The 18682-nt window shown below is 41.8% G+C and overlaps 1 protein-coding gene across 1 annotated transcript; it reads left to right on the top strand.

The window, feature by feature from the left end:
* The first annotated feature begins 660 nt into the window (after positions 1-660).
* prkcha (protein kinase C, eta, a) lies at positions 661-17709 on the top strand. Its single transcript, XM_028395033.1, has 14 exons — positions 661-1314; positions 4660-4723; positions 6792-6945; positions 7042-7076; positions 7159-7241; positions 7725-7854; positions 7937-8070; positions 8171-8302; positions 8467-8640; positions 10471-10625; positions 13827-13965; positions 14512-14700; positions 16777-16923; positions 17018-17709. The coding sequence occupies exons 1-14, from the start codon at positions 964-966 to the stop codon at positions 17165-17167; spliced, it is 2037 nt and encodes a 678-aa protein (XP_028250834.1). The 5' UTR covers positions 661-963; the 3' UTR covers positions 17168-17709.
* The last annotated feature ends 973 nt before the right edge of the window (positions 17710-18682 follow it).

Raw genomic sequence — 18682 nt, 5'->3', positions numbered from 1 at the left:
ACTAAACTATATAACAGCTACAGCCAGATGGTAACTGAATAAAGGTAGCTACCTTTCTATCTACTGTAAGCCTGCCCCACAGAATAATAGTGGATGCACTATAGTGCATGAGGAACAAATTAAATGTAAAATGGTGAACACAAAATTGACTTAATAAACTGGTGTAGTATTACTTTACATTTTAACTTTATTTTTCACGTTAACTTCCAACAATTATTATAAATCCTATTTCCTGAAAAAAAGATGACTTCGTTAATGTTGTGGAATAAGTAATGAAATTTTTTTATTCATTATTTTTTTTATTCACATTATTCATTCATACACACATGTGCATTGATAGAAATTTATTAATTTACCTCTGTGTGTGCAGCTGTGTTTTACATAAACACATAATGCAGCATGCAAAGTATTTCACTCTCTCTCTCATGTAATTCAGATTAAGACCACTAGGCGGCGGGTTTCCCCCAAAGATTCCAGTACAGGTGGACTAACGCAACACCTTCAGTACGGAGTGATGCATCATGGTTAGCAGAGTTCCTTTTCCAAGCTAAAACTACAAACCCAACCACGTGACACAGCACGCCGCCAGTGACAGGTTGAGAGGTTTCTGTTGTGCCTGTGCGCTCTGTGACAAGTTATGCGGAACTTGTGCCTGTTTCTCGGCATGTCAGAGTTGTAGCTTCCTATTTACGGACACTTCTTGAAACAGGTTCACAGCGATACTGCGACTACAGTGAGATTCGTGCGCTGAGTGAGAGGTCAGCTGCAGCTGTGCGCCAGAGCTGACAGCAAGCGCGTAAAGACTGTCCACTCAGAGTTTTTGCAGCACTGTTTTGGTGATGTTGGTGTGATTTGAAGTGGGTGTGAATGTTTTTTTTTTTATCCTTCATGTCTTTTTTAAACTGTATTGGCTCCTTGTCTCCTTGTGTGTGTGTTTTTTAACTTTACGCCTGGTAAAAAAAAATGAAGTTCAATGGTTACCTGAAGCTGCGGATCGGCGAGGCGGTGGACCTGAAGCCGACCACCTTTTCCCTGCGCCACTCTGTCATTTTCAACAAGGGTCCCTCATCCCTGGACCCCTATATCGTGGTGAAAGTGGACGACTACAAAATTGGACAAACTCACACAAAACAGAAAACCAGCATGCCGACTTACAACGAGGAGTTCTGCCTGAACGTGAACGACGGCAAACAGATCGAGCTGGCAGTCTTCCACGACACTCCAATTGGATATGATGACTTTGTGGCCAACTGCACCATCCAGTTCGAGGACCTCATCAAAACCTCCAACACGGGAGAGACGTTTGAAGGATGGGTGAGTTAAAAACTGAACAGAAAGCTGTAAATGTAAATATGTTCCCAGCCACTCACTATAAACATGGCCGGATTAACATTTTATGGTGCCCTGAGGCACAGTTTTGCTGTTGGTTCCCCCCCCCTTCCTACTTCAGCACACATGACAGTGAACATGGATGAACACAGAGACAGCATATAGAAATGGTGTTAAAACAAGAGAACAAATATGAATAAATATTGTTCAATATGTTTGTAGATAAGCAAATAATACACGTGTCAGTATTGAGGGTACTATAGAAAAACCAGACCAATGACAGTTGCATAAATTTTGTGTCAGTGTGTCATTTGCATATTATGTCTGCTGACTGTCGGACAGAACACTGTATGCATAGTGGCTGCCCTGTTTTACTGAAATCTTTACTCTTGTTGTTGTGAACTCTAAACCCCAGTACTGCAGAGCATGCAGGTGGTTTCATGTGTATTTTAGTAGGCATGTCTGGGCTTTGGATTATTAGTATCCACCCACCTGTCACCACCCACTTCTTAGTTATTAGAATGTTACCTGTCCCTGTCTCTTTTTTGTTGAGGTGATGTGTGTATACTAATGTGAAAATGTGTATTTTCTGACACAGGACACCTCATTAGGTTTAGATAGCATGCAGAACCTGCCCATATGCAATGAATAAGGGGCTTTCAGCAGCCTGTGCTGGTCTTTGCCATGATCTAATCCCCCCATGACTGATGTAAAAGTTTCTAATAGTGTTTCCTGCTTTTGTCTCCTGTAAGACAGACAATCTTACTTAGCTCTCAAAGAGCTCAAAAGTCAGGTTTAGAAAGCTGGACCCTCCTTGTGAACATCGGAGGGTCCAATTAGTTTTCTCTGCGTGAGCCTTTACACATGCTAAAAGTATGTTAGAGCCAGAGTTATGAAGCTCACATCCTGCATGGCCCCTCACTGTAACTTTACCTGCTTTTCTGTCAAAATCCATGAGCCCTATCCTGCTCCGAGCCCAGCTGCAAGGAGGACAACTGGTCCAGCTCCCACCTCATTAGACAGGGACTGTCTCCATCTTACTCCTATTGGCTGTGAGGCTTTTACTGTCCTATATACTGCAAATATGGTTTAAGACCACGCACACCCCTGCAACTGGCGAGGTGTTAATGCTGCTTAAGGAAACTAAACTAAACCACACTGCAAGTTGCAAAAACACAGTAACCTACTGCACAGAAGTGTGCAGACAAATGCATCTGTAACTTTTTAAATATAGATAGTATATTATCTCGTATATGTTAATTTATATTTCATGTTGATTGAAAAAATGGCCTGATCAATGTGAAGTTTGACATTAATCTGACTCTGTTCATACAATAAGTGGCCCCCTCAGATTGGAGTTCCCCTCTCCAGCTTACTCTCAGCCCTCTGAGGCCATAAGCCACTGCAGGTGTTGCTGAATGTAACCCGAATCTTCCAGGCCTCCGAATGAGCTGAAACTGTGTAAAACAAGAACCTTCTTTGCATTCAGAATTATCGTTTGCAGCCAGATTCACCTCTAGTTTGTTATCAGTTTTTGTGAAACTAACAAAAATAACATGTTGGAAACAAATAACTTCACATGTAAGTTAGTAGTTCTGTAAAATGACATGGGTTTGTGACCAAAGATCACAATTAGTTGCACACAAGACCCTAAGCATTGAGGGGAAGTGGTGTGAAAGTAGCGCTCAGTCGGCACTTTTAGAAGAAGTAACTGGTTATTGCAGTCTGCTTTCTCACTTGGAGACACCACCTCAAAACTGTTATCTGTCTGATCTGAACTGTGAAGAGTCTTTGGTGCACAGAAGAAGTGCTGGGCTAGTTCATTTTACATGTGAGGCGCAAGCCTCCACACGCCCACACTGCTGTTTATCACACTGTTCTCACCAGCTGATCAGCGCTCAAGGGCTCACTGCTGGGCTCACTGATCTCAACCACTTCATTTTAGCACACACAGCCCAGGCTGCTCCTCCCAACCCATTCACTCAACCTCCACAAAACTATATGTTTCGTCTTCAGCAAAGTTTCTTAAACTCTTTTAACTTGAAGTGCTGCTATTTTCAGGAGTGACATCATCATCCGTCAGCATTTGACATTTACACACACAAGGCCGGTTTCCTTTGCCACCCACCTGCTGACATTACTTGGTAATACTTTGTGACCCATCTGCTTGCTCCTCAGTTAGTTAGCAGCGTTTAAGGTGTATTGAATTTGCTGCAGAGTTTTCATACAGGCATGTGATGAAAGTGAAAGGTTCAATATGGGCCATCAACCTTTTCCACTGCTGTTTGCTCATTTGGCTAAAAAAGGGTCTCGGCCTCTGTGCCTATTAAAAAAGGAACTTCCTCTTGTGTGATACATCAGTAAACGTTCTGCTTTTTAATTACAGAATAAAGATGCCATTCCTCACATCTATCTTAGATCTGCTTAGCTTACGTTCCTCTGTGTACTGTAGGAGTAATTGGTCACTGTAATTGTTCACACTCGAAGTAATTAGAAATGAAAGTGAGGTATGCCTTTGTTTGCTGAGCTGCTGCAGCAGATGAAAAATAACAAAAGGCAATATGAGAAGAACCAATATGTGTGTGTGTGTGTGCTGTATGAATAGACTTTGAAAACAGACTTTTAAAACGTCTTGGTCAGAGTGAGCATGAGTGAAAACACACACAGAGGAAGTTTTCTCAGTGGACAAGTCAACCTTGCTGTCTAGACTGTAGATTCAGACACAGGATATGAGCAGGTGACCGAAAAACAAAAGCAGGCCTCTTAGAAATGAAGTGAAAAGCTAAACAGCGAGTGTGCTGTCACAATGTACTTAATATATTCATGTCATGTCATCATTTTGTTTGCCATAAGTATTTTCCAGGAAGGGTCTATGTAACATAAATAGCTGGTTTGTTTTAGCATGAAGTTTCCACTGAGTGGTTGTTGCAGGAAGTGTGTCGTTCTGCCTCCCTGTCAGTGTTCAGCTCCAGAAAGACCCTCGCTTCTTTCTCTGTGTGCAGACTGAAGATACAATCATTACACAGCTTAGTGTCAGGTCACAACAACCAGGCCGACCTGTCAGACGTGCTGTGCGGCCTCTTAGGACGGAGAGTCCAGATTCCTTTGACATTATGTACTACACTCAGAGGAATGCAAAAATATGCAGTCACATAGCTGGCTGCATTTTCAGAGCTCAAGGACTGAAACACATGTTTAAATAGCTGCCTTTCTGTTTCAGATGTATTTTCGTATTAGTTCGAATGGACCGATCTCATACAGTTGTGGTAGTTTTGTTTGTTTTGCTGTTTGATCAACAAATTATTGATTATTGTGTTCATGTATCTGCAGATGGACTTGGAGCCAGAGGGCAAGGTCTATGTCCTTATTACTCTCACCGGATCCTTCACTGATGGTATGGCTAACACTCTGGAATGATGAAAGTCAACATGCCCCTTCACACACTCACACACAACAATATCAGCTGCAGCTATCGCTCAGTCATCGCCTTCCCTTTTTTAGAATAAGAAATAAAATTTACTGTTATCTTCCTATGTTAAATACCTATGTCATGGCCCTGAAATAATTTGGATGCTTGTGTGGTGCCTCTTAATAGGTCGGTATGTGGCAGGTATGCGCCGTCTAGCTAATTTGCTACGACGTTTGCTTTGTTCAGACGTCAGAAATGAAGAGCAAACATGTTGTTTGTGCAATATTTTTCTAACCAACAGAAAGCCCGCCATGTAAGTAAGATGAGTGGGAAGTGACTTGTAGGTCTGTTTAAAGGTTCATCACTTGTACAGCAACAGCTGGCTACATGTTACCTGAACTTTCACATCGTCGGTGAGGTGGTCAACCACAAAGAAGGTGTCAGGGGCTGCAAAGAAAACATGTAGCAGCAGAAATCAGAAGCTAATACTGTGAACCTGCTCACCTGTTTTATAAAATGCATATTCCACTGATTGCGCTCTTAAAGAGAACAACAAAGTGTGTGTAACATAGGTCTCACAGTATGTCACCCCCCCCCCCTTTTTTTTCATACCACTACCAGAGCTATATCTGTAGTATGCGGGGGCATGGTGGTGGTGGGATCAGCAGACGGACTTTCGTAATGCATGTGAGGTTTCAGTCTCATAAGTGGCTTCACTTTACTCAGAGCTAAAACACATACAGTTGCACATGCAGATGTGTACAAAGGCACACAATACTTTTGTGCAACTAAATCCATGTCTTTAATTTTACCTGAATTTCTCAAACTTTGAGAATATACATACAGTATTTAACCTGTGATTTTACTAAACTCGTGACTTACTGACTCATGCAGCAGTTTTTCCTCACAAACTCTTTTTTTTGTGAAATTCCTCATGAGGATGTCCAGTTCTAGAAGGGAAAGTCTCACCTGTGATTCTTAATATCAGGGCTCTATTGAATCAGCTGTTCTGTAACTTCCATCTCAGGATAAACCAGCTCAGTTCACATTTAAACTCAGAGTTTGTTGAACCTCCTTTCTGAAAGGATCCCCTGCTGCTGTGCCATCTGTGTAAATGCAAACAACCCCATAAACTCTGTCAAAATATAAGAAGTGTTTGATGCACCCAGCACATATTGATCTTGGTTAAGACTACCGTACATCCCTATGAGAAATAATATATGATCAGCTCGGTTTTGGGAGGACATAATTAGTTTGTGTGGCTGATGGGTGGCTGATCCATGTGTTCAGTTTCACAAGGAAGGGTTACGTAGTGTGAGGATGTTCAGCCTGAAATGAGAGACACGTGGGGTTTTCCCACTTCAAGAATGGAGGTAACTCCACCCAGAGAAAGAGTTTCGTTCTCCTCCCTCTTACGGAGCCGAAATACTCTTTCATTACCTCATTCATTCATTAAGTCCTCATGGTCAAAGACAATCTGAGTCACTGCTAATAATAATGGCATGTCCTCCTACAGAGGATGCTGTAGATGAGGAGGCTGCAGTAGTTTGCAGACAGTGACATCAGGACAGGATATGGATATGTTTTTCCATTCATTTTTCATGCTGCTCCAATAATTCCAAAAGACGTCTTTTTTTTTTTAGACGTCCTGTAGACATCTCTTTGGGACGTCCTTCAGACATTTTTCTAGGATGATGTCCTTGTATACGCCAGACAACTAACAACGTCACACCACTGAGTCCTCACTGTGATCATCAAGCACTGGAGCCGACATCCAGTGTTACAGAGGATGAGTTAACACAGGTATCCACAGCAGCAGGACTCTTCACGAGTGCCTGGTACTGTGTGATAATATCCTGGACAACCTGCACCTCTGTTGGTTCATGCTCTGACTATAATGGGCAGTCTCCAAACCAACAATAAAGCTTTGGAAATGCCAACAAGATAAGACTAATTCTAAGTATTAGGACGGGCGGCCAGTTAATAAACGCATAGGTTTAGCGTTTGTCAATAAAGCTTATTAATGGCGTTGCTTTGTCTTGTGTGATGTCAGATGATGCCATAGTGAAAGACAAGCCCTACAAGCCATTTAACAGGAAGCGTCAGGGAGCAGTGAGGCGGCGGATCCACCAGGTCAACGGACACAAATTCATGTCCACATTCCTCCGTCAGCCCACTTTTTGTTTTCACTGCAAAGAGTTCATCTGGTGAGTAAGTCGAGCACAGAGAAATCACTCCTCACCACAGGGCGCTCCTGTGTGGACTGTAAACTGGATTTAATTGTGTGTCTGTCTTTGTTATAGGGGTGTTTTTGGAAAGCAGGGTTACCAGTGTCAAGGTGAGCAGACTTTATTTTCTTCTTGTGCCTTTTACCAATTATACACACACACAGCATTTTGACAGCGTGTGTTTTTTTTCAGTGTGTACCTGTGTCGTTCACAAACGATGCCACCAGCAGGTTGTTACTGTGTGTCCACGCATGAAGAAGCCCACGAAAGAACAGGTAACAACCATGACACTGTCATCAAAATGATCATGTACATGTAGTAGGAGCTCTTGTCCTTTACAACACTTGTTGCTATCATTTAAAGATTTTTTTTCTCATACAGGATGTGTAAAAATAGCACCCCCACTCCTACAAAAAACACCTCTGTTTAACACCTGCAGTGATCAGCAAACTGTGCAGGTTCCTCTTTCTGTGCTCTGAGCCAGAACTGTCCCACACACTTGTTACGCATTTTCCATAAATATGATGCTCTTTTTAGTAATCAAACGTGACAGCTCAGAATCATTTTACAGTGTTTTGCTGAACGTTACAAGTTTCTCTTCCTTAGGGAAATACAACATTCAGCAATAAACAGGCCCCTGCAGGGGCAAAATAGGAACCAACGTGTGCTTATCTTTGTATGGCCGGTAAAGGTTATTTAGAATATTGGCATGCATGGTTGAACACATTGAAATGCACAGTTGTGTTGTCTCTATGCAGCCCATAAACCAAGGCTTCAGCATCAACATCCCTCACAAGTTCAAAATCCACAACTACAAGTCACCCACCTTCTGTGACCACTGTGGCTCTCTTCTGTGGGGCATAGTCAGGCAGGGGCTGCACTGTGCAAGTAAGGAGCCACATCAAAAATCTGACATTCAAAATTTCAAACTCATCTTTTATTATTAAGTGTTCCTGTTTGTGTTTTTCAGGCTGCAAAATGAATGTTCACATCCGCTGCAAAGGCAATGTGGCTCCCAACTGTGGGGTCAACAGTGTGGAACTGGCCAATAAGCTTGCAGAGATGGGTCTGCAGGCAGGCGGACTTGCCAAACGAAACTCAGTGGTACAAAGACGCTTTCCAGAACAAGTGAAATCAGTGTGAATTCTACCTAAACATGAATACAATGAGGTGAATCTTTGTTTTGTTTTTGTTTTTTGGAAAGGTTAAAAGTTCAGAACAAGTGAGGGCGCCAACTGACAGGAGGGAGAGTACAGCAAGTCAACAGCACGTCCCTCGGCTGGGAATTTCAAACTTTACATTCCTTCAAGTGCTTGGCAAGGGCAGCTTTGGCAAGGTGGGAAAAGACAAAAGAAAGATAGGAAGTACTCCGCATTATAATGTGATGGATGATGAGGAGATGCAATGGCACATTTAACACTTATAACACCTTTGTTGCATCTCAGAATACAGTGAGCAAACCCAGAGTAACAGCTGAGTGTGGCCATGTTGTGTCTGCAGGTGATGCTGGCCAGACTAAATAGCAAAGATCGAGTTTTTGCAGTCAAGGTGTTGAAGAAGGACATAATTTTGCAGGATGATGATGTTGAGTGCACCATGACAGAAAAGAGGGTGCTGTCACTGGCTCGCTGTCATCCTTACCTCACACAGCTGTACTGCTGCTTCCAGACGCCGGTCAGTATACACACATGCATACCCCTGTGTTTCATTTCAATGCTTTGTGTAACTGGTGCCTTCTCTGTGTTTTATCTCATTCCATTAGAATCTAACTGTGTTCCTCTGTGCTGCATTTGATCAAATCATTTAGTTGGAATGCAAAAAAAATTGTTTTCTCAACTCCCTCTGTTGGTACAGTGCTGCCAGTCCTTTTTGTTTTGTTTCTGGTTTTTGATTTTGAAAAGATAAACATGCTGTTTATATTAGGGCTATTGTGGTAAAATAGGCTGTCAGTCAATTATTCCTTAACCTTTATCATTTTTTTACCTGAATCTCTCTCATCAATTTGACCATGAACAAAACAGACCAAATTCTCTGAAGTCCAGCGCCATTTAGGCTACTTATTCAGTCTGCCTTAGGATAATGGAGGTGTAAGAAATATGTTATTATCAATCCTTATATGTTGCAGTGCACTTAGTATTTGTATTTGTATAATAACACAAACGCCAGTTTCTTCTATCCCCACTGCTTCAAACTGCTCTCTCCTGTTGCAGTGCATCATTTGGTCAGCAGGTGGCAGCTGTTTCCCAGACTTCTATCAAAAGTGAAAGTCTGTGAATTATGCCAGGCAGGCAGAACTGCTCTTCATGCTCAGACAGGACAATCCTAATCTGCTTTACTTGTTTGAACCACCACTGACCTATTTAAGCTCAGATCAAAATGTACTAGGAATAAATGACTCAGTGACACTGTTCCGCCGGTGGACTGAAACCCTCACAAACACCTTTTTAATGAGCTCACTCTCACTAAAATGGTCTTGGCTATTTGACCTGAAAGCATCTAAAACAAGACTGATAGTTATTTGTGGATGAATTACTTCCTTGTTACTGTTTGAATCTTTTCATGATGAAGAAAAAAAAAAATCTTCCACTTTGAGGTCTTTATTTTTTGTGTGAGTGGGTATGAGAGGAGCAGCACAGGAAATGTGGGGGGGCTGTGGTTGTTTCTGTGGAGGTACTTTTTTCCGTTTTTCAGATGATATGTTTTAGAAAACTTATCTTTCAGTGTGAGAATTTATCACCAGCTGCTCATCTTCAATCCTTAAGAAGGAAATGGGATATTGTCTTGCATTGCCAACGTTCCTGGCTGCTTGGAGAAAACCAAATATAAAATGGGATAACTTAACTGTGGGAACCTCAGAGGCAGCTGTTCTTTGGCGCCTGATAGAAAGTAGCTAATCCTGGAAATGGCATTTAAAAATGTTAAAGCAGAAACTGTTCATCGGTCATTCATTTTGAAATAGTATTGTACTACTGGCCACAAACTCAGTGTGAGCAGCATTGTGCAGACCGGGGAAAGGTACAGCCAAGAAACTGCTCGAGTGTGGAGTCTCTGTGTGGACTCACTCGTCTGTAATGTTGGGCCACACACAAAGTGCTGCCTACTTTGCCATGTGTAACATCTTCCTTCTTAGACATGTAATTGCTGAGTTTAAAAAAGCCACAGGTCAGTAAAAAGGCTGTGTCTGAGTGTCGTGATAACTTCAGGAGCAGATCTGTAAATCATATCCCCCTGTAGTGTTTTTTCCCCAGGCCCCCATTTTCAGGATCACCTGTCACCCATAGCCTGTAATGAGAAAGGATGATTTATGGGTTTGATCTGTATTTTTTTCTTTCTTGCTAACTTTAAACTACACTTGGTTGCACAGGAATCCTTTACACAGACATGTGTAATTTATGAGAAGCAGCCATGTAACCCCCTCAAAGCAATCACTGTCTGTCCATGGTCAATGGCTTCTGTGTGAGTGTGTGCATGTGTGTAAATGTCATCTGCTAATTTATATTGCAGGACCGTCTCTTCTTCGTGATGGAGTTTGTGAATGGTGGTGATCTAATGTTCCATATTCAGAAGTCCAGGAAGTTTGAGGAGGCCAGAGCTTGTTTCTACACGGCAGAGATCACCTCTGCTCTCATGTTCCTGCACAGCAAAGGCATCATTTACAGGTTTGAACCAGAACACATGCAGCACTCACACTTTGTATGCCACAGATAGAAGAACATGCCGTGATGCTGCAGATACACTGCTTGTGATATCTTATTATAATATCGCATTACACCACTTATGTTGTCTTATTATATTATCACATTAAATCATATCGCATTTCCCATATGACTCTCCATATTATATTGCTTGAAATAGGGGCATCAAATTTTACAAATTGATGGGAAATACTATACAACTCATGTTGGCTCACTGCAAATCTGATGTCAGCTTTGATAAGATTACCACTGTCAATGCCAACAGCAGTGATCTGGACTGTATGCTGGGGACTATTGATGAGTCTGTGTTACACACTGAAAACATGGAGCTTGAGAAAATGTGAGATATTGTGTGATGTTTCTGTTTGGGGTAGTTGAGAAAATTTACAACACCAGCCTTCATGCATTTACTTCCACTCCTACTCCTAAGTAGCCAAGGACATGGTGACAACACTTCTGGATGGTGCTCCTTACAGCATGGTAAAAAAATAAAATAAAAAGTGGGCTGAAGGCCGGTCACCATCACAGGAGACCATAACATCTCAACCAAAAACAGAACAGTACATGGAAATCACAACCAAAACACTCCTTCTGAGCTCCTGGGAAGGCCAAATCACTGAGGTCCCCAGGCAAAGTGATCTGCTTTCTGAGATGCAAAGGGAGTATTGCTGCAGGGCTACTTGGAAGGGGATCACATAAGAGAGGCCTAATATACTGATCTCTTTAGACTGTGAGGGATAATCCAGAAGATTCAGAAGTCAGGACAAGATTAAGGCCCATGACAACAGGATGAAGGATGAGTTTGGTAGTGATGCTTTGCCAAGTGCACAAATGTTTAAGAGGACTAGGTTTAAATATTATTATGAAATTGTTTCAGGTACTTTATACTGATTCCTTCTGCATCAGTGTGCAAACAGTTCAAATAGAATTCTGTACCATTTCTTAATGATTTTACACCTTAGATGTTATTCAGCTTGCAGTGAGTGGGCTGGCAGTATAAGGGCTTCCTGCCAGTGAATGATGATAAGGAAGGGCGGCCATCATGTGAGCTAACAGTAAATCCTGAGTTATATTTAGTGGTCCATGTGTCTTGTTGACAGCCTGTACCACATAGCATGACTGTTGGCTTAAGGCGCCACACGCAGTTTGCATGCTATACCTAAGGTAATGTGCCAGCAAAGCAGCTCGCACATCAGGCCGGTGTGAGCTTCCTCAAAATAAAATGATGCCCCGGTTTACTGTGTTGTGTAATATGCAGGTCTTTTTATCTGTGCTGCACATGACCATGTGATGTTTGAAGGTGGCTTTGTTTTGAGGCTGAAGACATTTCACACTATAAACCCACACTGCTTGACTTAAAACTGTTTAATGAGAAGTGTCTTTTATAGACGGGTCTGTAAGTAAACACACTGTATCAAGAACAGCTGCTTAATGTCATGCAACCCAATACAAAAAAGGCCTGCACATACAGTAACCGTGTGAAGATTGTTTGAGACTTTGCCAGGGTGGGAACGCCATTTTTTCATGGAATATAATATCACCATATAAAATTAGACACAGCTACATTGTTTGGGCTATTACAGTGATATATCCTGAACGTGTATAGAGACTGTCCCTTGACAGTCTCTATACACGTTTCTCAGTCTCATCACACAGCCTCGTGTGATGACCTTTTACCTCCTAAACACATAGAAAGAAAAAAAAACATACAGTCCGTGCGTCACAACATTTGTCAGCACTTCCTCTTTTGTTGTTTTGGAGTTTCTTTGTTTGTGCAACACAATCTTCTATCCATTCAATGATGCATCAAGTTTCAGGACTTTAGCTGTTCACTACTACAGTACCACAATGTCTAACTGACCCACTTCCCACAGGAGTCGGTTCACAGTTAGGCTTGTTTTTGTCAATGTGGATGAAGGACTGCAGGATCTGTAGGTTTCAACTAATACCTGTTGTAAAACATTTCCCTGTGGCCAATAGAATCCCTGATAATAATAATAACAATATTGTTATATATCAATGGAGATTTTTTTAGGAACAACTGCAAATTTTGTTTGTTTACTGAGTTTTTCACTGTTTATTACCAACAAGACACTTGTGTGACTTACCGTATTTGTCTGCAGCTTGAGTTTGTCCTGCAGTTGTAGCCACATTTTGTGCTAGTAGCCTGAATTTTCATCAATACAGCATGAGGGTGTATGGCATGACTATGACAAAATGAGAGTATAAAGAAAGGAAAGTTATTTCAGAGGCATCATATAATATTTAATCTTTAATATGGTATATTGCAAAACCGCCACGTTGGAAAATATATACTAGATATGGTAAAGATGGTCAAATATTTGGATCAGAAAGTGGCTCTGTGTGCTCTATGGCTGGGATGTCATGCTGTGTGAGCTGCTCTCTTTTAGCCTGCAAGGGACCCTGACTGCATGAGTAAGTGTTACACAATCAAAGTAGAGAAACCAGATTAATCCAACCAAACTAGTGAAAGGCAGTCAGCTAGTCACTTTTACATTCAGCCTTTCCTGTGTCACTGTGTTAATCATACTGTTCAGTGGAAATCACTCAGATCCCCTTTTATTTATATATATATATATATATATATATATATATATATATATATATATATATATATATATATATATATAAATATATATATATATATAAAACGGAAATAAAAATGTCTGTGCATTTCCTAAATGTTGTTAAATACTGTTAGCACAAGCTTGTAATTTGTAGTATCCACTGTATAGCTCCTGGCCATCATATATGTAAAATGACCTTGGTATGAATGAAGTTGGGTCACCTGATCACAGATTAGAGCTTAACTCCAGCGCTCTCCATGCTCAGCAGCTTTAATCTCTCTGTCAGATGACAAAGCAGCAGCTGACATGAACACAGAGCAGGACAGGTTTCCAGTGTTCAGTTATGGAGGCACACAGTCACACAGCAGTGGGAAAGAGCCTTCGCCTGTTTCTGACTTTCACTTGATGGTCAGGTTGTCTGTCAGTGTCTCTGTTTCACTGCCCTCACAAGATTTTTACTTTTGGTGTCATCTCAAGATATAATTAGAAACAGCTCCAATAGAGTGCAGACTTAAAACCATGTCCCAAAGCAAATAGCTCATCATCTCTGTCTCTCTGCCTTTCTCCTTTCTTTCAGAGATTTAAAACTGGACAATGTCCTTCTGGACAAAGATGGCCACTGTAAGCTAGCAGATTTTGGCATGTGCAAGGAGGGCATATCTGAAGGTGTGGCCACGGGAACCTTCTGTGGGACACCGGATTATATCGCCCCAGAGGTCAGTTTCCAGCTTCACAGATCCTTTAAGTACCTCAACCCAGGTATATTTTGGTGCTTTTTATATGTTTAGGTTTTTAAGATGAAGAGTGAAAACCAATGTCTAAATCCGACAGTGTTTAGGCTCCTGCAGCCCAGTTCATATGAGTTCATATGATGCCATTCTGCAGTCCCATCCTCTCTCCATCACACCACCTCGTTAAAACAAACATTGCGGTTGCTGCCTGTCACTTCAGCCTCTCCTGACTAACTGGAAGGCAGCGCACCTGTGAGGTCAGCTTGTGAAAGGCACAGTTGACTGGATGGGCCCTGATCCCTTCTTCAGAATGAGGGGAATAAGATGTCCTCATGTTTAAGAGATTTTTCTCTGACCAAGAGTCCACATCTGGATTTATGAAAGGTTTCTTTGCTGGCCCTAAACACTTACTCCTTAGTGCAGCGGCACACTAATGCAACACATCCACTAACTAATCCTCATGTGGTGTTTTTTGAGTCCCCTGTTCTCTGATGCTAATGGTTAACCCTATTTGTGTGCATGTTTACACAGATCCTGCAGGAGATGCTGTATGGGCCCTCTGTCGATTGGTGGGCGCTGGGGGTTCTGCTGTATGAGATGCTATCTGGACATGCCCCCTTTGAGGCAGAAAATGAAGATGACCTCTTTGAATCCATCCTCAATGAAGAAATTGTTTATGCGTCTTGGCTCAGCACGGAGGCTGTTAATATACTCAAAGCTGTGAGTCTGCCTGTATCAATTTGGTATTCACAGTTTGTCACTCATCTTAATGTTAAATAAGACAGGATGGAAGCCAGGTTTTCCTGTTGCCTTTGTCTTTTTGGCAGACATCTACTCTTCTCGGACCAAGTCTGTCGCACTTTATTCACATTATACAATGGCAGGAAATGTCTGTGAAGCTTTTTTAAACTGAAGCACTGATAGAGGAAATCAATTTGTCAATGGCCGTATGACCGGCATTGTGGAGCTGTACACGTTCAGTCCAGACGACTGCAGCATGATGTATCATGATATCAAAGCTTGGACTGCCTTGAGTTTCTTGAGCAGGGCTTGTTGTGTTTTGTCCTTCAGACTGACTGACACTTCAGATTGACTGGCAGCCCCATTGAGTTTGCCAGCCAGCTGTTTGGCCCGAGCCTTTTACATAACTATATTAAGGCATGGTCCACTGCCCAGCCACAGCACACAAGCTATAAATATGGCAGCACCTCCTCCCTCCATTCCTGTTCTCATGCACCCTGTTCTCCTCGTATCCTTGTTGTTACTCCTGCATGCTTGAGGAAGCACCAAACCAATCCCCCCCCCCCCCCCCACTATAATTTGTCACTGCCCCCATGTTACTTATATATGTGAGGGGACTTGAACACTGCTGTTCTATTTTTACTCAAGGTTGATCCGTTCCAAGGTTCTCCTTGTTCTTATGAGCAGGTTTTTTTTAGAGTCAGCTGTTGATCAGTGTGTTATGAGGATTTCTAAAGAAATATCACCAATGGTTAATTTAATGATTTATGTAGTAGACAGGCACAATTGTTTTGATTGATCATTCAATGTATTATTTGATTGTAAAATATACCAAAGATAAAAACCACACAAGTAGTCAAAAACCCAACCCAAAGTTCAAAAGACAGTGTTCCCTTTATATTCAATACTCTGCTATCAGCACACCAGTTGATTCATTAATTAAAGGTTTCATCACTGGTGTCCTGTCTAGATTCCTTTGTATCTTTTCTGCTTGTGCAGTTAAAGTAAAGCAATGCTGACCTAGCAGGTCTGGCTCTAAGGATGGCACAGCTGACGTGTAACCATGGAAAGATGGCATCAACTTCAGTGGAATAGCTTTTCAAATTTGTGGTCTGTAGGCTTCTGAACTAAACACTATTCAGCTGCAAATCCACAAATCCTGGCATGCGACTGCATCACCACAAATCTCTGCCAAACAGATCCTGCAGAGTTAACAGTGAGGACAATAAAACAGTTCTTTCAGCATAGTAAAACACCCTTTGGTTCCCCTTAAACTTTGGTTTGTCCTTATACTTCAACTAGTTTAACTAAGGCATGCAGTGCAGTCAGGTCAAGACTCTGGAAGCTAATAGCGTTAATCGTGAGTTGATATGGAGAGGCTCAGGTTAATCTGACAGCTGACACTATGCAGCCAAACACTTGTTAGTTTCTTTGTCGGGGTCTTAGTCTGAATGTCAGTGCTGGCCCTGAGGTGCACAGAGTCTCTTTCAGCCAAAGCAGTTTTCCAAAACACATTTCTCATTTTTTCAGTGAGCTCCCAAAGGCGACTTAAAACCAACTTTTTAATGTGTAGTTTCTTTGTTTGAGCTTCTCCCCCAGGCTTCATCCACCTTGGGCAGACCTTTATAGCAGAGAAACAGTTGATAGTTCAGCAGGTGATTCACTATTGTTTTATTGTTTGCAACACCAGGAAGTTGAGGCACGAAAGTTGCACTTGAATCTGGTTGAACTCCGTCCAGTCAAAGCAATGTGGGAGGGACAGACACAATTCAGGGTGTGTTTTTGTTTTGTTGGGAGGCGGGGACTGACTGGATGAATGCCTGGCACCAGTCCAGTTTGGCAATCCTCCAAAAATATCTAGTTTGATCTGGTTGAGTAAAATAGATTTCCTCACCTCACTATGTACTGTTAAAAAACAAACATTTGATCAGTTCAAATTTTACTGATAACTGCTCACTTATACCGTTCCTTTAATGTTAGACGCGTTCATTTCCTTAATAATAAACAGCTTTTTATAATTCATTTATAAATGAATTCCTCATTTTGCTATCACAGCTCTTGACCAAAAACCCAGCACGGCGTCTTGGCTGTGTAGCCACAGAGGGCGGAGAGAGCGCCGTGACCAGCCACGCCTTCTTCACTGGCATCGACTGGGAGAAGCTGAACCGGAGAGAGATAGAGCCGCCGTTCAGGCCCAGGATTGTAAGTGATGACCTGATAATGTGTGTGAATGGTAATGAAGGCTCACCAGACGTTACGAGCATTTGACTGTGTTGCTTTTATTATTTCCTTTTAGAAAACACCAGAGGACGTCAACAACTTCGACCCAGATTTCACTCAGGAAGAGCCCACCCTCACACCCATCGATGACCCTCTGATCCCTTCCATGAACCAGGAGGAGTTCAGAAGCTTTTCCTTCACTTCACCTGAACTGCTGGAGTGCTGAAAGTCTTCTCAGTGAGGCTTTGCCTAACACAGTCGCCTGTGGTAGTACAGTACAGTACGTTGCTGTCACATTCCCCAGAGACATGAGTGTGCTAAGGAGTCAGCCAGGCAAAGGCTCCACAAAAAACTTGAGACTGCACTTGAACACGTTTTGCATAATTCCAGGCAAAGTGTGACAAAATGTTTCAGATTACATTTAGTTTTTACTGTGATATAACTATGTGGACAAGATGGATTTTTGCTGCATATAAATGAGTTTTCTTCTGCTCACTTCACATAAAAACACACTTGTGAGTATAATTACATGGTTGGTGTTTACTGTCCAGAAATCAGGAGTCAGTTTGGTTAAAACTTGCTATGCATTCCCAGAAAAGTCCAACAGCCTGTTAAATCCTGGAAGGACTGAGTGAGCAGATGAAATAGTTTCTCAGTGATGTGAGCCGTCTGTGGAAAAATACACACACACACACACACACACACCATGGCTAAGTGAGAGTTGAGTCGGTTCACCTTCAAAATAAACTTGGAAGTACAGAAACTTTAGATTAAAGGTCTAATTTTTGTAATTACATTAAAAATTAAAAAGGGAGATTAGTCTTACTTTCCAGATTCTGTTTCAGATAATAGGTGATGTGTGTTATTAATTCATGGGTCACACCCCGTAACAATAAAAGCAGTGTGTGCCAACTGATGGGCCAGGCACATTGAGGATGATGCAAGATTTCAGCGGAGGTGAAAGCAATGTGGTGATTCATTCTGTGAAATACAGAGTTTGTAAATTTCACTGAAATCCTGTACAATTCTGGTGTTGTGTTTGGCAAGCACCAGATTCAAACGAGTCCTATTGTGTCTTCAGATTTCTCAAGAGCAACATCACTCAGTCTTCCTCTCAACAAACATGGAACCTTTCACAGCTTCCAGGTCCCTGGGCAGACTGCCTGGCAGGTAATTGGTTATTTTCAAACATGAAAATTCTCTCTAATGAGCACTTAAACCACCCTCTCTGTGAGAACATTAAATTAAAACTAAAATGAGCAGGACGGAGTAGTTAAACATTACTGTATGGTAACATTGACTGATCCTTTAGTGGGAACCTTTAGAAGTGAATTTTGTCATGCCAAACCAGTAGAGAATAAACAGGAAACCACACAGCGTCATCGCTGTCGCCTTTGATAGAGACAGGAAGACACGAGGCAGAGAATCCTGCTTTCTTGTCTGTCACTTTGACAGCAGTACACTGTGTGCTGATGTTAATATAAATTAAAACTGTCAAAAACAACACAGGTAACAGAAAAGAAGATCATGTTGAGATGAATATCTTGTGGCAGAACATGCACAGACATGAACAAACTCAGCCTTCCAGCACATGCACCCTTCCTGTCAGCTCTGAAAGGAGGAAGTCTTCAGGCTCCACATGTGTTTATCTGCTTGGCTGTGTGTCCTGTGGGGGTTTCTGCCACTGAATACTGTACATTGGCAGCTTGAGAAACAAAAATTCTCTTGTACATTATGTGCC

The sequence above is a fragment of the Parambassis ranga genome, chromosome 22, assembly GCF_900634625.1.
Source record: "Parambassis ranga chromosome 22, fParRan2.1, whole genome shotgun sequence".
NCBI classification, from domain to species: Eukaryota; Metazoa; Chordata; class Actinopteri; family Ambassidae; genus Parambassis; species Parambassis ranga.
The sequence above is the reverse complement of the archived record's forward strand: the minus strand, read 5'-3'. Positions and strand labels throughout refer to the sequence as shown.

Bases quoted from the DNA above. Each gene is read 5' to 3' on its own strand.
- prkcha (XM_028395033.1), top strand. From the start codon at position 964: ATGAAGTTCAATGGTTACCTGAAGCTGCGGATCGGCGAGGCGGTGGAC. The intron at 4,724-6,791 runs GTATGGCTAACA...GTGTGATGTCAG, and splicing joins CACCGGATCCTTCACTGATG to ATGATGCCATAGTGAAAGAC. The intron at 13,966-14,511 runs GTCAGTTTCCAG...ATGTTTACACAG, and splicing joins CGGATTATATCGCCCCAGAG to ATCCTGCAGGAGATGCTGTA.